This window comes from Pelophylax lessonae, assembly GCF_965119305.1.
Source record: "Pelophylax lessonae genome assembly, chromosome: 12".
In the NCBI taxonomy this organism is placed as follows: Eukaryota; Metazoa; Chordata; class Amphibia; order Anura; family Ranidae; genus Pelophylax; species Pelophylax lessonae.
The window spans coordinates 180415764-180439894 of NC_138779.1; the positions used below are offsets into that span (position 1 = coordinate 180415764).

General features: G+C 42.4%; 1 protein-coding gene across 1 annotated transcript in view; it reads right to left on the reverse strand.

Moving 5' to 3' along the window:
* PRR12 (proline rich 12) overlaps positions 1-24131 on the reverse strand; it is a 196941-nt gene that overhangs the window by 8936 nt on the left and 163874 nt on the right. Inside the window, exons 8-10 of the mRNA XM_082273219.1 lie at positions 14871-15004; positions 5953-7688; positions 2784-2909 (exon numbers count right to left, since the gene is read on the reverse strand). Of these exons, the coding sequence (XP_082129345.1) occupies positions 2784-2909; positions 5953-7688; positions 14871-15004 (1996 nt within the window). The remainder of the gene's footprint in view (positions 1-2783; positions 2910-5952; positions 7689-14870; positions 15005-24131) is intronic.

A 24131-nucleotide genomic window follows, 5' to 3' on the forward strand; every position in this document is an offset into this window, starting at 1 on the left:
GGTAAGCCTATGATAAGGCTTACCTATAGGTACTGTAAATATCTCCTAAACATGCACCGTTTAGGAGATATTTACCTTACATGCAACCAGTGACGTCACTGGCGCATGCGCTCTGAAGGAACGTCCGCTGGTGCCGTTTCTTCAGAGCCCCGTGCCGTGACTGTCGGCTCCCGCGCGCTTGCACGGGAGTGACGTCACCGCGGCTCCGGCCAATCAGATGGCCGGATGCCGCAATCCCGGAAGACAGGCGACTGGACATGTCGCCCATGATACAGGTAAGCGGGCGGCACGGCGGGGGCTCGTTCTAAGGTAAGTATTTCATAATGAGCTAGTATGCGATGCATACTAGCTCATTAAGTGTTTCTCTTACAGGTTGCAAAAAAAAAAAAAAAAAGTTGTATGGGTTTACAACCTCTTTAAGGAGGATAAAATCATCACATTTTATTCACCAATAATATAAAATATTAAAATTGTACAAATACAGTAGCGGTCTCTTTTGAACATTTCAACTTCTGCAAGATACTTTGACATGTTTCTACAGGTGTGGCTTCATCGGGAAGATTTAACTACAAGAAGCATACACCACTTGAAAGATCTTCATTTGGTTCAGAATATACAACAGTAGTGTTTGCCCAAATAAGGGAAAACAAAAAATAGTACATTCAAGAATTACATTATTCCCAGATGCAAAGTCAGGAGGGCATATGGCGCACAGCAGGAGAGGCAAAAAGACCAGCAAATCTAAAATTGTATGAAATTACTCAGAATAACCACTAGAGGGTGCTTCGTACTTTAAAACCATCAGCTAGTAGGTGAAAAGTGGACTATAATAAAACCTGCAGTTAAGCAATGTAACATGGGCACCCCCGGCCTTGGGCATGTTTAACCATCCTTGGCTTCTTGAGGCCGGGACTTTGAGATGCCCGTGTTACATTGCTCAATTGTGGATTTCACTATAGGCCACTTTTCACCCTCTACTAGCCAATGCTTTTAAAGTATGAAGCACCTGTGCAGTACCATTGCACCGAGCAGGTAAGTATAATACGTTTATTATTTTAGGGGAAAAATTATGCCTTTACAACAACTTTAACATAGGCACTTTTTGGGATTGGGAGTGGTTGGGATAACAACGATTCTCTGACCAATCAGTGGCAAGTAGTGACAAACAGTCAAGGCTGCATGCAAAGGATTGTGGTATATGGTACCGGTACGGCCCTCTTGGAACCACAACTGAGGTGGTACTGTTTATGGTACTGTTTAGAGAGCTGTACCGTTCGGTTCCATGTAGTGGAAAAGCGCCGCCGTACCGTATCGTACTGAACCTTTCCTACACCGTACCATGCAGTGGAAAAGCACCAATATACCCTTGTGAGAAAATTTCAGCTTGAGCTACTGGATTCTGTAAACAGTATCTTTGGGAAAGGCATTAAGACAAGGGAAAACATATGATAAAGTGCCTAAGGCTGGCTGGATACAAAGCTAGGCAATAACTTATATGCAATAATTACCTATCCTGAACAACAAACAATTCTGGGTTGTGCAATGTGGTTAAATACTGAAAGTTTGGTCACATGGTTGAAGCTAAAGGGGCTTAGGAATTCAGAAGGATGTGGCTCAGCCTGAATACTGATCCTATCACATTACATGACATGGCTAAGATCACATGACCAATGTCATAAAGGGTTGCTTTTTTTCCAAGACAGGTAAGTATTTAATCTGCTCTTTTATTAACTATAAATGTACCAGGGTTTGATGATCAGAACGGGGTGGGTGTTAGGATGCTTTACATTTTGAGCGTACATTTAAAAATCTCAAGGATTATATAAATCTATTGGCTACATGAAAAACTCAGACAGGTTCACCCTCCTTCATGACCAGGCCATTTTCTGCAATACAGCACTGCGTTACTTTAACTGACAATTGCACGATCGTGTACCTGGTGGTATTTGATCATCTCTGCGATTTTTACTTTTTGCGCTATAAACAAAAAATGACCGATAATTTTGAAAAAAACAAAACAAAAAAAAAAAACCCAATATTTCTTTACTTTCTGCTATAAATTATATCCAATAAAAAATTGTAAAAAATCTAATGTCTTCATTATTTGGGACAATATGTATTCGGCTACATATTTTTTGGTAAAAAAAAATCCCAATAAGTGTATATTGATTGGTTTAGTTAGTTATTTTGGAAGTTATAACATCTACAAGTTATGGGACATTTTTATTTTTATTTATTTTTTAATAGTAATTACGGCGATCAGCGACTTCTAGTGGGACTGCGATATTGCGGCAGACTGTTGGGAAACTGACACATTTTGGAGACCAGTGACACTAATACAGTGATCAGTGCTAAAAAATAGGCACTGTCACTGTACTAATTGCACTGACTGGGAAGGGGCGATCAAAGGGTTAAATGTCTGACCAGTGCTTTACTACTGTGAGCGAGGTGTTTGTACTAAGGGAAGGCATGGATTGGTGCCCCTGCTTGGCAGAGACACAGGATCCATGCCTTCTGTACTGACAGAACGACGATCTGCCTTGTTTACCTAGGCAGCCCGCCGTTCTGCCTGTGTATCGAAGCATCAGTGGGTGCCGGCAGAGTCCACCGTACCCACCGATCAGCTCCTGCTGGGTCTAATCACAGCAGGAGTGGGCAGTCGGTGGTGTAAGTCCCTTATGCACATAAATACTGCTATTTGCACCTGAAGTTATGCTGCATGTCCCTAGAAAATCTGCAGGCAGCAGAATCCAGAAAACATATTAGGAATGCTCATAACTCACCACTAGTATCTTCCAATGCCTGAATCATATCTGGGTCTAATGCAGTGCTAACCAGCATTTCTATATAACTGCGGTACATCTCCTTCATTGCTCTTGTGTTCAGCACCCGGCCTACGGGAACACGTTCTGAAAAGAAAAAAAAATGTATAAAGCTCATGTCTCTTTAGGGATCCACGTTTTACCATTTCCAAGGTTAGTAAGTACAATTGTTTTGTTTTATCTTGTTAGCATAAAAATGGATCTGTGAGTCAATTTATCAAAGAAAAAGAGGTCTTCTGCTCTCAGGCAGAAAGATTAGGTTGATGTTCACTATCCTGGTATGAGAATGAGAGAAAGGGAAGTGAGAGGGCCAGAAAGCGTAAGAGACTGACCACCAAACTAGAGTAACCTTTTTCAATAACCTTCTGGAGGCTTGATTGTGGCTCAACATATTTCATGAAGGACCATAAGGATGCATTACCCCTAAATTGCCAAGAGGTGGTGCCATATGCTTTCAGAGAGTAACATATGGCTAAATGTATTATTTCGATGAAACAGGCCTATGTCACACACTGCACATTTGGTTGCCTTGCCAGCAGCAAAATAAGTAACAGAAAGAAAAAATAAAATGACACTTATGGGGTCGCTCCCTCTATATCGCTATCAGGGATTTATTGCTCTGCCGTTGCTTCCCTGCAAACCATTGAGGTTAATGTCGCTGCAGCAGCATTTGGGGCAGCAAATGAAAAATTTCCAAGAGATAATGGAAAATAAATTTTACGGAGTCCAAATCACGTCACAAACCTCTTTAGGTCAATCTTTAGTAACAACCTTTAGGGCATTTTTACACCAGCAGCGTTGTGATGCATTGTTGCAATAAGCAGGATCTGCTCTTATTTTCTTGCCACAGTGGTTCCTCCGACTGTTGGTGTACACCATTGCCTTACTGGTGTCTTACTTAATCAGTACTGGATAGCGCTCCAACAAGTTGATCCAATACTGAAGAGACAGCCAAATAGCCCAAAGCTCCAGGATGTTTATTAGGAGACGAGATTTCTCTGACAACCACTTTCTACAGCCAGATTCTTGAGCCACCAAGCCAGGTATTTCCTGATCCTTGGCATCATGTGAATGAGCCCAGAGACAGAACGGACTTGTCCCATGACAACAGAATGTTGCGTTGCAGATGCCAAGAGTGAAATTGGGGGGGGGGGGGGGAGGCAGAGTCAAACGGCCTTAAATTAGAAGTAAATCTTTTTTTTTTTTTTTTTTTTTTTTTTTACTTGTACCTACAGGTAAGCCTATATTAAGGCTTAATATATAAAATGCAGCACTAATATATATATATAAAAGTAGGATCAAGGTAAAGTCCATATAATCAAAATGTTGAAAAACAGAAGGCAATTGAGACCATGCCTTTAGCCCCTTAGTGTATGACAGAATGACACTCTGTGGGCAAGGATATCCTACACCTCCACCACATAGATCGCCAAGCCTCTTACCAGAGTGAATTGATCAATGCTCTCACAATGATCAAATGTGCCTTTAGATCCCAAAGATGATCACGCTGAGGGACACTGGGCTCTATATCCTCAAGATGGACTAAGTGGTAGAGTGTTCCGATCCTTGAGTGTATCCAATGGGGTTTGTGGTACCATAAAATAAAATAACTAAGGGTGCAGTATGTTTTTAAACTATGTATTTTATTTAAAGGTAATGCACTCACCACAAATAGGATAAAAACAGCAGCTCAAAAGCTCCTAATTTGAGCTGCTGTTTTTATCTGACAACCATTATGTTGAAGAAAGTGGATAAACAAAGGAGGGTTCCTAACAGTCAGAGGGGGACAACTTCATAATCTGCTCCTTATGCTTCTTCCGCTGGGAAACATGGATGCTCTCACAGCTAGTAGCGTCCATAAACATGTTATCCAAAGCTGGTACAAAGAGATATTGTCCCTGGAAAACCTTGAAGATTAAGGACTTGTACAAATTTTTGCAGTTTCTTTAGTCAAAGTGCCTTAAGCATATGCACCAACATGAGGTACATGAGAGAGATGAGATGGGAGCAAACTTTAGGGACTAAAACTTAAACTTAAAATAAAACTAAACGCAAAACTTTTTTTTTTTTATTTTAGATAGAGTTAGAGAGGGTATATTATAACTCCTGTTTTATTTTTTGCCATCTGTGTCCCATTGGGGAGATTTACCCTCACTTTCTGTCCCATGGTCAAAACAGGAAGTGAGGGAAAATCCCTGCAAACTAAGGAAATCCCTTGAGGGACCCTTAGGCAATCAGAACTAGCGTCCCCATTGGAAGATTTTCCCTCTATTACTTTTCTGGGGACAAGCCAAAATTTGGGATTTTCTTTTACTCTTACTTTCATAGCTAATAGTAAACAGGACGCATAAAAGAGGATGAATCTCTATAATAGGGGCAGAGGTAACTATAAAAACGGACAGGTGTTAAAAATCCCACTCCACTCGATCAAAAAAAAAAAAAAAAAAAGTTTTGCCTTTAGTTATACTTTTTTATGCAACAGATATCTGCTCCACACAGTCAACCAAGTTATCAACCTCAGCAGTGGATGGATAGTAAAGTCACAGCCAAGATCAGGTGTAGAGCAAGACCCGCCAACAAGAACAGAGCTCTAAAAAGAGATTCCAACCAATTGTCAGTTGGGCCCTTACCTGTCTTGGTGCATTTCTCCACTGGTACAGTAGGCGCCTTGTTGAGGTGAGACAGAGCAGGATCCACAGGGAAAACGGACCACTTCCGAACAAAATTCTCACAAAACAGATGCAATGCTAGCAAGTGCTTGGGGAGCAAACAACTTTTTTAGCCACACCTGACATAGCCAAAGAGGACTTCAGCAAATCAGTAAGGGCGCTGCAAGCAGCCCCAGACTTTTTAACAGAAAAAGCATTGTGGGCACCTGATACAGTGGGACTACAAAAGGATAAAAGTACTGTATATGGGCCACTATTCCCACCAGGTAAGAATTGAGACAAAACATGACACTCAGACAATTCATTCAAACATTGCTAAATTCTGAACATTTTTGTAAGGATTTCAATTTAAATTCATAATCTGCCTTACTTCACTAGAAGAAGCTAGCAACAATGACACCCAAAAGTACAAACACAGAGAATATATGTAAAGCAAAAAGATGAACAATTTAGCTTCTTACCTTCTTCACTCTGCTGGTCAGGGGAGGAGTCTGAATCAGAGGATGACACCACCTCTTTAAGCCATTTTTTCCTTTTTTTTGGTGGTGGTTCAGCCTTCACTTTTGTGGGCTTCTGCTTGGGTTTCAGTGCTACTTTAGAAGCAGGTGGATCCACTTTATCCACTTTTTCAACCCTTGTGTGTTTTTCACTTTTCTCCTTTACTGACTTCTCATGCCTATCAACTCGGTCATTCCTCGTCACCTTTTCCAGCTTTGGTGATTTTTCGATCCTTTCCAACTTGGGCATCTTTTCAGGTCTCTCGGATTTATCTGTCTTTGAAGCTCTATCTGCCCTGGCAGTCTTGGATGCTCTCTCAGCTCTGGTAGATTTCTCTGCCTTCTCCACCTTTGTAGGTTTCTCTTTTTCTGCCCTCGGTGATCTATCCATTCTCTCAGTCCTGCTTGGTTTCTCTGAACGTTCCACCTTCCCAGCCTTATCTGCACGGTCTCCCTTTGCAGGCTTGTCCATCTTTGGAGTTTTTTCAGCTCTCTCCGTCCTCACCGCCTTTTCTTCTGTAGGCGTTTTCTCAAGTTTCTTTACAGTCGCCACCTTTGGGGTGTGCTCCAACGATTCCCGCTTTGAATGCCTCTTCGTAGCATCATTATGTTCAGTTCTACTGGGTGTCTCTATTTTTTCAAGTTTCCTTACTCCTTCCTCTTTGTCTGGTGCTTCTAAGGCTTCCTCTTTACTTGGCTTTTCAGGTGGTAAACTGGTCTTCCCAATGACTTCAGCCTTTTGAGCCTTTCTAGGATGTTCTAACTTCTCTGACTTAGAGGCAAGTTCTGACTTTTCTGTTTTAAAAGCTGGGGTATTTTTCTCCAATTTTTCATTTTTATCTGGTTTTACTGGAACTGTTGACTTTACAACAGATTCTGTCTTTTCTTGCCTTGATCCTGAAGTACTTTTTTCTTGTTTTAAAATTCGGTCTAACTTTTCTCGTTTAGCAGCAGTGGAGCTCTTTTCAGGCTTTCCAACTCGTTCAGACTTTTCTTTTATGGCTGCTTGAGTAACCTTTTCTGACTTCACAGCAAGGTCTAACTTTTCAGCTTTTCCAGCAGAAACCTTATCCACCTTTAGAGTAAGCTCTTGTTTTTCGGGTCTTGCACCATGGACACTCTGTTCATTTTTCAAAGCAACATCTGACTTTTCTGATTTTGCCACTGGTTCGACTTTTTCAGGTTTGATCACGGATTCGGCTTTCTCTGGTTTTGGTATCAGCTCATTTTTTTCTGCCTTGATCACTGGTTCAACCTTCTCAGGTTTAACCACAGGTCCAGTCTTGTCTTTTTTCCCCAAATGCTCAGGAATGTCCCTCTCCTCGACCAGATCTTCCTTGTCATTTTGCAGTACCAAATCAGTCTTTACAATGGTCTCAATTTTTTCCAACTTTTCGCCATCTTCTATGGGTGGTTCCTTTACTGCATTGGTTGTGATATTTTCCTGTTCTGGTTCTTCATTAGTAGTACACTTTTCAGGTTGCTGAATGTTTTCATGTTTCTCACTGGATGTCTCCTCTTCTTCTACGTTATCAGGTCTCTCAGTGCTCTCAGTCTTTTCTACCTTCTCTATTGCCTCTGGTTTTTCAGTTCTCAGAGTGGTATCCACTCGTACTAGACGATCCAGTTTCTCACACTTCTCTGGCTTAGCAACTGCCACGGGACTTTTAGCTCCAGGGGCTTTTGTTTGACTTTGTCTCCTGTGGAATAGAAAAAATGAACACACTAGTGGTACACTTGGGATAGATTCAACAAACACTGCTGTAAAGTTTCAAAGTGGAAATTTAAAGTAAAATTATAATTCGCTTTATTATTATAGTTTTAAATTGATAAACTCATTGTTAAATAGTTGGAATAAAATGTATTTTTTTCAAATTCATAGTTTAAATTTTTTTTTTCCATTTCAGAGTGTGTATATATATATATATATATATATATATATATATATATATATATATATATATATAACAATTTGCAATATCAAATAAACCACTCCAAGTTGACCTCAGCTCTCATGCCCATCCTCTATGGCCAGAATATGGTACAGTTTGTCTTATCTGCAAATAGATACTAGGAATATTAAGGATTTTCTTGACAATTTAAAACTTCTTTCCTAATTAAATAAAAGGCACAACAGCTAGGGCCTGCTTCCCCCTTTGTTGGAGATCGGTGCACCCGCCAATGAGGTCCCTCCGATGTACTAAAATAAATGAACTCAGGGACATGGAAGACCTTACAGCTACATCACGGTAGGGAGGGGTCCTTTTGTGACACCTGGGGACCTTGGCTGTACTTTGTCAATAAGGAGGCCGCACGGCACGACGTTTCTGTGTGAATGATGCCTAGCGGTCCCCAAGGGGGGGGGGGGGGGGGCACCTGTGGGACTCCTCTATAGTCATCTACTCTTCTTTTCTTGCCTTTTCTTTTTATCTGTTCCCATTCCCATTATATCCTGCCCTCAGTCTATGTATAGTTGATGCTCTTATTATACCACCTATAACCAGTGACACAAACCCTCTCCCTACAGTACCATCACGTATCTCTAACTTCAGGACTACCTCCCCACGGAATGCATATCTCTCCCTAAACATCCAGGCAGCATGTTTCTTTTTATTTTATTATGCAATGGGGATTGTGACCCTTGAGGCCAACATTGCAAGTTCAAACGGTCCATTTAAAAGGGTGACTATTATCGAGACAAGGTGACCCCTTGCACTGGAACTCATTGACCCTTCCTGATCCCTGAGACATGGTTTTATACCTTGCTGGCCTGGCTTGGACCTGTCCACAAAGTTCTAGCACCCTATGTGGAATATGATTATGGTTGTCTATGCTGCTTATTGTTTGTTTTCACCAGTTTACCTTACAATATTGTATTCTTGTAAACGGTTATATGCATGCCTTTTACTGTACAATGCAATTTCGGATAAATAAAGGAATTACAAAAGAAAAAAATGAAAGGCATAAGATATGCCATTTACTAAGTTGAGAAAAAAAAGCTTTTTACTATTCAGTTGTGCGAGGTATCCTTCATATTTCTAGTCCGCAAAGACAGCTGGGCTTTCTAATAAGAAAGTCCAACACTACCTGCATGGTGCTTAGCAGCAAACTTAAAGTAAAACTATGGCCTATCGTTAAAGAAAAATATGTGCTTCGGCATTAAACCATTTCACTGCTGCAGATGTAAGAATTTTGGCAGCAGTAGCACTGACATTTAAACAGTACATTGGTGGCTTTATAGCAAAAGTGATTCAACTGGCTGTCACCCAATCACATCTACCTATGTGTGACGGTACTGACCTGCCCTGGATAGTATAAACCTAGAATTGCTCAGCTCTGAGCCACTATGTTAACCAGTTCCCGACCGCCTCCTCTACATTTACGGGGGCAGGCTGGCTCCTACAGGCAAAGCGACGTAGGGCAACAATGATCACAGAGCTCATGTGATCCTGCTATATAGGATCACATGTCTCTGTGATCATTTCACAAGTCCAACCCCCATACAGTTAGAATCACTCCCCTAGGGTCACATTTAACCCCTTGATCACCAATACTGTTAACCCCTTCCCTGCCTGTGTCATTATTACAGTAACAGTGCATATTTTTAGCACTGATTACTGTAGTAATGTCACTGGTACCCTCAAAAGTGTCAAAAATGTCAGTTAGGGGTCCAATCTGGCCACCGCAATGTCGCAGTCCCGCAAAAAAATCGCAGATCGCTGCCATTATTAGTAAAAAAAAAAAAAAAAAAATATGACATAAATCTTTCCCGTAGTTAGACGCAATAACCTTTGCGGAAACCAAACGAAATACGCTCATTGCAATTTTTTTTACCAAAAATATATAGCGGAAAACAAATTGGTCTAAAATATTAAAACATTTTGATTTTTAATTTTTTTTTGAGAATGTCATAGCAGAATGTGAAAAATATTTTTTTTTCAAAATTGTCGCTCTTTTTTTGTTTATAGCGCAAAAAATAAAAAATTGCACAGGTGATCAAATACCACCAAACGAAAGCTCTATTTGTGGGAAAAAAGGACGTAAATTTTGTTTGGGTAAAGCGTTGCACGACCGCGCAAGTTAAAGTTACACAGTGCCGAATGGCATAATAGGGCCTGGTCATTAAGGGGGCAAATCCTTCCGGTCTTAGAGTGGTTAAAATAAATAAAAGCTTAATAAAACAAAAAATAAATAATGTTAGTGCTAAGGGCTCTTTCACACGGTCCGCCTCCGCAGGCGGATCCGTGTTGCTCAGCGGGGATCGATCTGCGATCCCCGCTGAGCCGGGCGGATGACAGCTCCGTCTCCGCTTGCAGAGCGGAGAGGGAGGTGTCTCAGCACCCACTGCCCTCTATGGGGGATCGGAGGAGAGCGGACCGCTTGTCCGCTCTCATCAGATCCGCTCCGCTCCGATTACTGAACGGATGGAAAAATAGGGTTTCCATCCGTCCAGATTTCAGCACAGGATCGGATGCGGATGGCAGCGGGTGTCAGCGGAGGTTACCTCCGCTGACACCCGCTGCCCCATAGAGCTGCATGGAGGATCCGATCAGATCCGCCTAAAAAACTGACAGGCGGATCTGATCGGACCGCCCGTGTGAAAGAGCCCTAACTGGTACAAAAACAATGCTTGCTCCCCCTATATTAAGTACCACCACACACACCAGATTAAGAGCATAATTCTAGGGCCATCAGTCGTGTTAACTCTGAATTGATGACCCATGAAGACTTTGTTGCCCATTGTTTGACATATTTGGTATCTAATTACTTGACACAACCTCATCTTTTAAATTGTACTAAAAACATGGTATTATATAAAATTTGTGTGCACTAAAATATCAGTAAAAAAAAAAAAAAAAAAGGAGGATTCGGGAGAAGAAGGGTTAATTTTAAGTACCATCAGAACTTACAGTTTTCTCTTAGTCCCCCTATAAAGTCTCATCCTTCTAGTAAAGTATACCTTATACAACTTTCTGATTGCATGACATCACTGCTGCACTGCTCCTGAATTCAGAGCAAGGTTGTCAACCTCAAGCAAGCTGTGCCAGCTTGCACTACAGTGGGATGAGAAGGCTTTGCAATCACAGTCACTGCTGTTTCACAAGTCTGTAGGCTGTCAAGTCAGCACCTGGCCACACTTATTCCTGCCTACTTCTTCTGGATTGACAGCACCGTCTGTCTCTGCTGCTAAAACCCTCCCAGGATAAGCTGCAGTGTCGGAGAAGGAGCAAATGAGACACCAATTTGGCTCAGTCAGGAATGTAAAGGAAGTTTTTGGGGCCTGTGCTTGGGATCTGACCAGTAGTTTTTTTCTACCAAGTAAGAACTGATAATACTAAATATTTAAAATGGAAGGCACTACCAAATGAAGGGTCTACCATTGCTGACCTGCCTATAAAAATATTGGCTGCCATCATTTAGGAATGACCGACGCAGGACAAGCATGCATTTTAGAGCCAGTATGAAGACAGAACTCCTGATCTGTGTACTTGTTTTAGGTCATTACCTCAAAGAATCGAAGCCACTGGATCGGCATGCATGCCAGGCACCAACCTTTTTAGAAGGATAAAGGTCACAGCAAAGGCTCCTTAGTCCCCCTCAGTACAGGTTTCCTTTAAGAAATTTACTAACAGGTCATTGACACCAGTATTGTGACATAGCCCCAAGTGACTTCCCCATGGTAGCATGTAGAACAAGGGGTTCAATTTACAGTATAATTCTGTCTGTCGAAATTCTGTCTGCCACACAGACTCTTCTCCACAGTTTCAAATGGCATGGTGAACCTAACAGAAGCCTAAATCTTGCCCTGCTACATTCTAAAAGAAAAAAAGAAATTAGGTGGATTTCTACTTTCATGACTGGTCAGCTGTTTGGCAGATGATTTTTTGTTTTATTAAAAGAGAAATTGTTGTATATTATCACACTGCCAGCACTTGATTTAATGTGAGCACATGATCTGCATGTTGTAATGTCACTCTCCAAAGGTCAGCAGCACAGTGGTCTCTAATCCTAGCAAAGTAACTCAAGCAATACAAGCACTGGACATTGCTTTTTCTGGTCCTTGACACTAACGATTGGGAGTGCATTTGGATATGAACTCTAAATGCAATCCCATGGCCATAGGTCAGAGGACAAACAAGCTAGATTGTTTATTACTGAACACATTTAAAAAAAAAGCTATTCATCATTGTTTTAGGGCCTTACGTCTTCCACTTTCAAATTCTGAGATTTGTAGATGGCGGCCATTCCCAAACCTCATATGCATTATACTTGCCCTGGATACTACAAGATCCAGGGCAAGTATAAAGCATATGGGGACCAGTAGTCTTTAATTGCCCCATTATATATATTATAATTATAAAAACACATACACAGCAGGTAAAATAAGTATTGAACACGTCACCATTTTTCTAGGTAGATAGATTTCTAAAGGTGCTATTGACATGAAATGTTTACCACATGTCGGTAATGACTCATGCAATCCATACATACAAAAAACCCAAAACAAGTTCAGAAATTAAGTTATGTGTGATAAAGTGGAATGACACAGGGAAAAAAGTATTCAATACATGAAGAAAGGGAGGTGTAAAAAGGCATGGAAAGCCAAGACACCAGCTGACATTAATTAGAAAGAAATCCTGCCCCTTGTCAGTGCAAATGAATATCAGCTGGTTAAGTCTCAACTAATGGTCTGTAAAAAAAGAGGTCTCGTTACCAAGGTGTCACACAAGAAACGTCTCATGATGGATAAAAGCTAACCTCTCTCTCAAGACCTTTGCAACCTTATTGTTGCAAAACATACTAAATTCAATGGTTACAGAAAGATTTCTAAATGTCTGAATGTACCAGTGAGTAGTGTTGGGGCCATAATTTGGAAGTGGAAAGAACATCACTTCATCATAAACCATCCACGACCAGGTGCTCCTTGCAAGATTTCGGACAAAGGAGTGAAACAAATCATTAGAAGAGTTGTCCAAGAGCCAAGGACCCCTTATGGAGAGCTTCATGAAGACCTGCAATTAGCAGGTACAATTGTTTCAAAGAAAACAATAAGTAAAGCACTCAACAGCCATGGCCTGTATGCACGCTCACCATGCAAGACTCAATTGCTGAAAAGCATGTTAAAAATTTGCTACACAACATTTAGACAAGCCTGTGAAATACTGGGAAAATATAGTCTGGGCAGATGAGACCAAAATTGAACTCTTTGGATGCCATAATACACACCATGTTTGGACTAGCACTGCACATCACCCCAAAAAGCCAAGGAAACTCTCAATTGGCTTTAATGAAAGGATATAAAGCTGCTAGAATGGCCCAGCCAATCACCTGATTTGAATCCAATAGAAAATATATGGAAAGAACAAAAGATAAAAGTTCAAAGAATAGGGCCATTGAACCTTCAACATTTGTTTGTGTGGAAGAATGGGCCAAAATCACACCTGAGCAATGCATGCGACTAGGGCCAAAATCACACCTGAGCAATGCATGCGACTAGTTTCTCCATACAGGAGGTGTCTTGAAGCTGTCATTGCTGACAAAGGATTTTGGACGAAGTATTAAATACAATTTAGGTAGCGTGTTCATTACTTATTACACATAACTTACATTTCTGAACTTATTTGTTTTTGTTTCTTTGTATGTATGGATTGCATGGGTTGTTACCGACATGTCGTGAAAATTTCATATCAATAGCACCTTTTGAAATATGTTTGGCTAGAGAAATGGTGACGTGTTCAATATTTAGTTTACCCGCTGTATATGTATGTATATGTTTATATGAATATGTATAGGTTTGTCCCAAGCAAGTTCGAATCCATTTACTGACTTACTCACTACCTCTGTAGAAAGCCTAGTCCAAGCATCAACTTCTCTTTTAGTAAATTCCTACTTTCTATAATTAGCTTGTACTTCCTCCTGCTAGTATGAGGTTATGTTAAGTTTGAGGTTATGTGAATTTGAGGTTGTGTCCCTGTCTACCCAGAAAAAAAATTGTTTAGGGCCTCCCTAATATCAACTTGAAGAAGTTCAATTTGGAGTCATGAAAGGTTTCATTTTGTGTACAGTAAACTTTAATGTCTGATCCTTGGATAGACCAATTTCCTCATGAGTTTGCTGCTCCGGGAAACATTCAGGTCTCCACTGGGCACCTAGGTGGAAACGGTTTCAGATTTCTGGATGTTTCTGGTCTGCATGCATTCCTTCTCTACAACATAATACTTGTTCAGAGTTCCCAACCTGCCTTCTCCCAGCTGACAGGATATATGGCATTTTTCATATATGGTAAAGCTAAAACATTTTTTTTTGTTTCAGGTAGAGTAGGGAAAGGATTCAAACCTGTCAGGTTTTTTATTGCAGACTGTGTATCATTACGGGAGATTTCCCTTAATTTCCTGTCCTGGAGATCGATAGGATGTTAGAAGGAATCTGAAAATGAGAGGAGTTCTGTTCTTAGAAAGCTGTCACCGGGACAGGTATACCCATTGGAGGGTTTACCTTCTCCTCTTGTTATGGTGACAGTTTAAATGTTGCTTTTTACATATACTATAACATTTTAAATTAATCCTAATAACTTGAACAAGAAGGTTTTCAATAGGTACCGGGAACATGGCCCTTTTAATAAGTCTCTCTACATAATAACAAAGTGTTAAGAGGCTTTCACAGAGGTGGAACTCATTGACTAAAGGGCAATACATTGAATGATTTCAGGGGTAGACCTCTCAAGTCAGGCCATGGTTTTTCCTGGAGTTAGTGTGTTGTTAAATGGAAGGGATAGTCTCAAGCATTTTCATCTATGTTTATTGTCTTAGACCCTAAGCATTTGCAATGAAACCAAATTTGGCATTAAGAAAAATTTAAAGACCCCAACAGAAGTGCCATACCTCATGGTCTGAAGAGGCCGATGCCATGGTTTTCTGGAACAAACTCTTACATAGTCCTTTTTGTTGACATTCTCAAGGAACTTGACATACAGGCGCTGGTACCGGTTTTTGGCATCACCAAAGTATCCCAAATACTGAACAGAGAGAATAATTGTTTGCCATTAATAAATATTCTGCTTTACTGCACAGATTTCCTAAATAGTACTATCCTTTTTTATACCATGGCATAGATTGTAAAAATAGATAGTGGACCTGTTGACATTACAATCTGTAAGGTAATCTCTTCAGGCAAAGCCATAATGGGCACAATAAACACAATAAAGTGCTGCGCGTACCACATAATGTTAAAAAATATATATAATATGCTCTTATAAAGCAAAACATGTAAAATCAATTAACATGGTAAGTATCCAATGGAAAACCAAAAAGGGAAATTAAAGTCCACCCAACATGTCCTTTATACTTAAATGATATAACCATATATAAATGGCTATAAAAAAGTAGCATTTATTGAGATTTGGATGAAGAAACACTAGATTTAAAGCGGTAGTAAACTGTAACCTGTAAAAAAAAAAAAAATATATATATATATATATATATATATATATATATATATATATACATACATACAGGTCCCTCTCAAAAAATTTGCATATTGTGATAAAGTTCATTATTTTCTGTAATGTACTGATAAACATTAGACTTTCATATATGTTAGATTCATTACACACAACTGAAGTATTGCAAGCCTTTTATTGTTTTAATATTGATGATTTTGGCATACAGCTCATAAAAAAACAAAATTCCTATCTCAAAAAATTTGCATATCATGAAAAGGTTCTCTAAACGAGCTATTAACCTAATCATCTGAATCAACTAATTAACTCTAAACACCTGCAAAAGATTCCTGAGGCTTTTAAAAACTCCCAGCCTGGTACTCAAAACCGCAATCATGGGTAAGACTGCTGACCTGACTGCTGTCCAGAAGGCCATCATTGACACCCTCAAGCAAGAGGGTAAGACACAGAAAGAAATTTCTGAACGAATAGGCTGTTCCCAGAGTGCTGTATCAAGGCACCTCAGTGGGAAGTCTGTGGGAAGGAAAAAGTGTGGCAGAAAACGCTGCACAACGAGAAGAGGTGACCGGACCCTGAGGAAGATTGTGGAGAAGAACCGATTCCAGACCTTGGGGGACCTGCGGAAGCAGTGGACTGAGTCTGGAGTAGAAACATCTAGAGCCACCGTGTACAGGCGTGTGCAGGAAATGGGCTACAGGTGCCGCATTCCCCAGGTCAAGCCACTTTTGAACCAGAAACAGCGGCAGAAGCACCTGACCTGGGCTACAGAGAAGCAGCACTGGACTGTTGCTCAGTGGTCCAAAGTACTTTTTTCGGATGAAAGCAAATTTTGCATGTCATTCGAAAATCAAGGTGCCAGAGTCTGGAGGAAGACTGGGGAGAGGGAAATGCCAAAATGCCTGAAGTCCAGTGTCAAGTACCCACAGTCAGTGATGGTCTGGGGTGCCATGTCAGCTGCTGGTGTTGGTCCACTGTGTTTTATCAAGGGCAGGGTCAATGCAGCTAGCTATCAGAAGATTTTGGAGCACTTCATGCTTCCATCTGCTGAAAAGCTTTATGGAGATGAAGATTTCATTTTTCAGCACGACCTGGCACCTGCTCACAGTGCCAAAACCACTGGTAAATGGTTTACTGACCATGGTATTACTGTGCTCAACTGGCCTGCCAACTCTCCTGACCTGAACCCCATAGAGAATCTGTGGGATGTTGTGAAGAGAAAGTTGAGAGACGCAAGACACAACACTGGATGAGCTCAAGGCCGCTATCGAAGCATCCTGGGCCTCCATAACACCTCAGCAGTGCCACAGGCTGATTGCCTCCATGCCAGGCCGCATTGAAGCAGTCATTTCTGCAAAAGGATTCCCGACCAAGTATTGAGTGCATAACTGAACATAATTATTTGAAGGTTGACTTTTTTTGTATTAAAAACACTTTTTTTTTATTGGTCGTATGAAATATGCTAATTGTTTGAGATAGGAATTTTGTTTTTTCATGAGCTGTATGCCAAAATCATCAATATTAAAACAATAAAAGGCTTGCACTACTTCAGTTGTGTGTAATGAATCTAAAATATATGAAAGTAATGTTTATCAGTACATTACAGAAAATAATGAACTTTATCACAATATGCTAATTTTTTGAGAGGGACCTGTATATATGTCCCCTGCAAATTAACGGGATAATGTGCTGGTAGGCATCGCGTACTAGCAAATTATGAAAAACGGATTCCTCCAGTGGCACGCTGACACTGCTGACAGGGATTTCATCTTCACCTGGTCTTCCTTCCAGGTTCACAGGCTCTGGCCATTTCAATGGCCAAGCCGCAATGATGTCACTCCCGCTCATGCGTGTGGGAGTTACAGTTGCGGCACAACACTCTCAATGGACTGCACACTTAAGCGTGCCATCAATTCAGAGCACAGTGCACAGTGGGGACATCACCCGCTGCTACACATCTAAATATCTCCTCGTTGGCTGATGTTTAGGATATTTTCTGTGCACCTATAGGCAACTGTTATTATTGGCCTACCTGTAGCTACAAGTTAAAAATGTAAGTTTACTACCACTTTAAAAAAAAAAAAACTAAACTTCAGATTTAACTTTTAGATTAGGTCTGCTTTTAACCACCTCAATACCGGGCTAATTCTGGGACTTCTCTAATAAATGATCTTACCGTAAAATCTTATTCTCTGATGCCCATCAACAGATGCAGCCTCATCTCCATGAGTTGATGGGAGGAGCATAAACCCACTCAGCTCATGGAGATGAGGCTGCGTCTGTCGATGGACGATAGAGCAAATACAATTTCTGTAAGATCTTACCGTAAAAGCCTTTTCTCTGATGTCCATTGACAGACGCAGCCTCATCTCCAGGAGCTGAGTGGGTTTATGCTCCACCCATCAGCTCATGGAGATGAGGCTGCGTCTGTCGATGGACGATAGAGTAATAATTTTTTTTGCTAGAAAATTACTTCGAACCCCAAAACATTATATATATATATATATATATATATATATATATATATATATATATATATATATATTAAGCAGATGCCCTAGAAAATAAAATGGTGAGTGTTGAAATTCTTTATGTCCCACATTTGTTGCGCAGTGGTTATTCAAATGCAATTAAAAAAAAAAATCCACTTAATAAATTAGAAAAAAAACAAAGCAGTAAAGTTAGCTCAATTTTTTTTTTTTAAAGTGAAAGATGATGTTACGCCAAGTAAATAGATACCTAACATGTCATGCTTTAAAATTGGGCACGCTCATGGTATGGCGACAAACTACGGTACTTTAAATTATTCATAGGTGACACTTTAAAAGCCTTTGCAGGTAACCAGTTTAGATTTATACAGGAGGTCTGGTGCTAGAATTATTATTCTCAGTCTTGACATTCGCAGTGATGCCTCACATGTGTGGTGCGATCACTGTTTACGTGTGCAAGCTGAGCCGACGTGTGCGGACGCGGTTTTTTTTTTTAGTAAACAAATAGCTGTCACTTGCTGGTTCTGACGTTCCACAGTGGGAGGAACAGCTTCATTTTCTCTCACTGTGAGACCGGAGATGAATGCCTCCACCCACATTGATAGAAAGCTTCCCGATCACTCGGGAGAGCCTGGTAATGGCGGCGGAAGGAGGAGGGTGGGACCCCCTTCCGCCACCTGTAAAAGTAATTCAGTGGTTGACCAGCCGCTTGGATTACTTTTACCTGAAAAAGAATCGCCGGCTGTAAAAATTGACACCAGGATCATGGTTGTAGCCTCGAGCATGATCCCGGTATAACCGCTTCCCTGCCACAACGTGTATATATACTGTGGCAGGTAGGGAAGCGGCGAAACAACTTTTTATGATAAATACAGTTACATAGTTAGTCTGGCTGAAAAAAATTGGATTTTTGTACTTACCATAAAATACATTTCTCTGAGTTCATCAAGGAACACAGAGCTCCATAAATCATAACTAGTGGGTTATATTGCCTCCTCCAGGAGTAGGACTAGGCAGAACAAAAAACACCTGGCTATGCCCATGGGTCATCCTCAGCTGGTATATAACCCCCCCTCTCTACTCGAGGTAATCAGTTTAGCAGCAAGCAGTATTAGAAGTATCACAACTCCATAGAGGGGTGGGTGCTGAACTCAGAGAAATGGATTTTATGGTAAAATTCAAAAATCCCATTTTCTCCTTCGTTCATCGACGGATACAGCGCTCCATAAATCAAAACTAGTGGGACGTCCAAAAGCAGTGCCAAAAGGGAAATGAGGGGTGGGGAAAATGACCCAAGGCTAAACATAAGACCCCCTAACCAGGACACAGGAGCCTTAACCGGGTCACAGGAGCCCCGTATGAAAAAATTGGATTTTTTGTCTTACCGTAAAATCCTTTTCTCGGGTGGTCATTGACAGACACAGCTCCATAGCTTCTTGACCATTGGGTTAAACTGCCCCCTACAGAGTAAGACGCTAGGCAGGGAAAAAATGTACCACACCTATGGGGCAGTGCCAGGGCATATAGTCCCACTCTCTGCTACTGGCACTCCGTTTTGTTGCAAGCAGTGTCAGAAGAACAATCCAACTCATATAGAGGAGCAGGTGCTGTGTCCGTCAATGAACATCAGAGAAAAGGATTTTACGGTAAGACAAAAATCAAATTTTCTCTTTCGTTTATTGACATACACAGCTCAAAATCTTCTTGACCATTGGGACGTCCCAAAGCAGTGTTAAACATGAGGGGTGGGAAAAAACACAACAGAAAAGCCAAACCCCCAAGGCCAAACCTAGCCAACCAGGTAACATGGAGCTCAACCAGGAAAAACCAGAGCTCACCTGAAAAAAAAAATTAACACATGCCCTCAAGAGAACCAGGTTCTCTTAAACAGCAGCCTGGAAAACCTTGCGGCCAAGGGAAGCATCCGAAGATGCCAACACATCCACTTTATAAAACTTAGTGAAAACGGAAGGCCCAGGAAGCACCAAGAGCCTGAGTTGAATACGCCTTAACAGGGAAAAGGAGAAACCTGGCCCTTGATTGATTAGGGCTGAACTACTGTCTGTCTGATCCATCTGGAAATGGTCTCAGCAGACACGGCCAACCCTTTTCTAGGTCCGTCCGTAAGGACAAATAGGGAGTCAGATTTCCTAAAAGACTCTGTAGTCGTCAGGTACACTCTAATTGCCCGAACCACATCCAGGGAATGCAAGGCCATTTCCTTAGGATGTTTAAACTTAGGACAAAGTGAAGGCAACACAAAGTCTTCATTCATATGGAAATCAGAAACAATCTTCGGGAGGAACGACTGACCAGGGCAAAGCACCACTTTATCCCTGTGAACTACCAGATAAGGTGAACGACAAGATAGTGCTGCCTGCTCCGACACCTTGCGCGCAGAAGTAATAGCCACCTTCTGGGACAGCGTAAGCAGGGGAATCTCCCAAATATTTCCAAAAGGAGGTTTCTGGAGAACCAACAGCACCAAACTGAGGTCCCATGGAGGCAACGGAGACCGCACCAGGGGAGCCGAATGGCAAACCCCCTGAATAAAAGTACGAACCAAGGAATGCGTAGCCAAAAGACGTTGAAAGAAGACCGCCAAGGCCGAAATCTGGCCCTTGATGGTACCACGCAATGTACGTCTTCCAAGCACGATGATGAATCTTCCTAGAGGTAGATTTTCTAGCCCTTAACAGGGTAGAATTCAGACAAACCTCTATCTTTTAACACCTGGCTTTCAGTCAAGCCGTTAAAGCCAGCGACCGTAAAGCAGGATGGAAGATTGGCCCTTGAGATAGCAGATCTTCTCTGAGAGGAAGTCTCAAAGGAGCATCAGCAACGAGTCGTACCAGGTAGGCGTACCAAGACTGGCGAGGTCAGTCTGGAGCCACCAGAATGACAGAGATCCCTTCTGTCTCGATCCTGCGCAGGAGTCTCGGCAGAAGTTTGAGAGGGGGGGAAGCGTAGATCAGCCGATACTGACCCCAAGGAGCCACCAGAGCGTCTGTAGCGTCAGTCAGAGGATCCCAAGATGGTGCCACAAGCCTCTGTACCTTCCTATTGAGGCCAACAGGTCCACCTCGGAAGTCCCCCATCGGAGGCACAACTGATGAAACAGCTCCTGATGAAGAGACCATTCTCCCTGGTCCAGCGCCTGACGACTTAGGTAGTCTGCCTGTCAATTCTCCACTCCCGGAATATGCACAACGGACAGAGCAGGAACTAAGTATTCTGCCCATCTTAGAATGCCAGCTACTTCCCAAGCCTCCAGGAAACTTCTTGTGCCCCCTTGGTGATTGACATAAGCCTAGGCCGTGGCATTGTCCGACTAAATCCGTACCCGACACCCCTGAAGGCGATATGTCCAATGAGCCAAAGTCTGTTCGCCCCGAGTTCCAGTATATTGCTTGGTAGTCTGGACTTTTCCAGAGACCAGACCGCCTGAGCACAATCTGTGCTGAGAACGCCTCCCCACCCAGGCAGGCTGGCATCCGTGGTGACCACAGTCCAGTACAGAGGAAGGAAAGGTTTTCCCTGTCGAAGAGCCGGAGAGCAAAGCCACCAGATCAGGGACCCTGTCCTACTCCGACCCAACAGGATCAGATTGTCTAGAGACTGTGGATTCTTGTCCCATTTGTCAAGAATTTCTCTTTGTAGAGGTCTTGTGTGGAACTGTGCAAACAGGACAGCCTCAAAAGGTAGACACCATCAGGCCCAGCACCCGCATGCAAGTCCTGAGAGATGACCGACTGTTGGACAACAGCATCCTAATCGCATCCTACAGCTTCAGGAGCTTATCCAGTGGAAGACACACCCTGGCTGAGGCCGATTTCAAAGTAAGACCCACTGATAGGCCAACTTGGTGGACAGAACCATAACAGATTTTTGGAAATTCAAACTCCAACTGAACTCAGGGCAGAGTCCGCACAGTGATCTCCAGGTTGTTCATCAGAGCAGACAGGGAGTCTGCTTGCAGAACAAGATTGTCAAGGTACTCCAGTACCGCAATCCTGCTCTGACTCAGCAATGCTAGCACCGGGGACAATACCTTTGTGAAGACCCGGTTAGCGGAAGCAAGACCAAAGAGTAACACTGCAAATTGATAATGCTCCTCGCCCACGGCAAATTGACGAAAGCGTTGATGACCGACATATATTGGAATATGAAGGTAAGCGTCCTTGATATCGATAGAGGCCAGAAGATCCCCTTGATGTAAGGATGTCACTACCGTATGAATGGACTCCATTCGGAACTTCTGCACCCACACAAAGCGGTTCAGAGGATTGAGGTCCAGGATTGGACGCACTTTGCCTTCCTTCCTGGGAATAGGGGTGCTGTTGGCCAGGAGGCACGCTGCAACTCAGGCCGCAACGTGGTTGTATGTGACCTTGCGAGTCGTTTAACTCGCAAACCAGCCCCTGTCGGGGCTATGTCGCGGCCGACCTAGTGCAGAGCTGAGGTCTGCGCACGCTCGCTGGCCAGACTGTGGGGACCCTCTGGATCTAGGATATCCAGTCTGTCGCCCTCTTCGGCAGTTGATTGTAGATCTCAAAGTAACAAAAATTAATAAAAGAGGAAAAAATTCCATTCAAAAAGAACAAAATGGTAGGACCAGAGATCCCAGCAATGAACTAGGTCCTTACTCCTGACTAGGCAGAACAAAAAACTATACTGCCTATAGCAGAGAGTGGGAGTATATCCCCTGGGACTGCCCCTAGATCCTACCTAGTGTGCCACTTCTGTAGGGGGCAGTATAACCCAATGGCCACGAAGATATGGAGTGGTGTCCGTCAATGAATGAAAGAGAAATAAAGGTTTAAAGAAAAAACACCCCTCAAGAGGGAACAGCCCCTCTTAAAACAGCAGCCTGCAAAACTTTGCGGCCAGAAGAAGCATCCACAGATGGCAAAGTATCTAATAGAATTTTATGCAGGTATGCACGGACGACCAAGTGGCTGCCTTGCAAACTTGCGATATGGAAGCCTGATGACAGAAGGCCCAAGAAGCACCCACTGCCCAAGTAGAATGTGCCATGAAAGGGAAAGTGGAACCTGACCTTTAATGGAATAGGCCTGAATCATCGTCTATCTGATCCATCTGGAGATGGTAGCCCGAAGAAGCGGCCAGCCCTTTTCTTTGTCCATCCATAACCACAAAAGCGAGTCTGACCTCCGAAAGGCACGAACCACATCCAAGGTATGCAAAGCAAATTCCATGGTATGAGCAGGCTTGGGACACAAGGAAGGCAACACATTGGCCTCAGTTAAATGGAAGTCAGAGACAACTTTGGGCAGGAATGATGGACAGGGACACTTTATCCCTATGGACCTCTAAATAGGGACTGCGACAGGATAATGACTCCAATTCCGATACCCTGCGGGCCGAGGTAATAGCCACCAAGAATGTCACCTTCTGGGATAATGTAGGCAAAGAAATCTCCTGAATATCCTCAAACAGAGGTTTCTGGAAAACCGAAAGTACTAAATTTAAATCCCATGGCGGCAAAAGAGACCGTACAGGTGGAGCCACATGTCGAACCCTCTGAATGAAGGTACGAACTAAAGAGTGCATGGCTAGGGGTTGCTGAAAGACGGATTGCCACGGCAGACACCTGGCCCTTGATGGTACTCAAGGCCAACTTCTGATCAACGCCCTGTTGAAAAAAGGTTATGATCTGAGCCACAGAAAAGGATCGAGGATGAGCACCAAACGACTCACACCAAGAAATGTACACTTTCCACGTACTATGGTATAAATACATCTTGCTAGAAGACTACTTCCTTGCCTTCACTATAGTAGGGATCACTGATCCAAATAGACCTCTATCCCTCAGTACCTGGCTTTCAATAGCTAAGCCATTACAACCAGCGACTGTAAAGCAGGATGGTAGATCAGCCCATGAGACAACTGGTCTTCTCTGAGAGGAAGCCCCCAAGGGACGTTTACAGCCACCAGGATGGTTGGAAGATCCTCACCCTTGATTCCTCGCAGGAACTGCAGAAGAAGCCCTAGCCGAGGATGTGACTGGCCCTACCATGGCCCTTGGATGCCTGCGGCGTCTATCAGAGGACCCCGTGACCTCGTCAAAAACTTTGGTATCCTTGTGTGGAGCCCAACCTGCTAAAGGAGTTGCATGAAAGACTGTGCAAACAGAACTGTCTTGAAGGTGGATACCACCAGTCTCAGAACCTGTA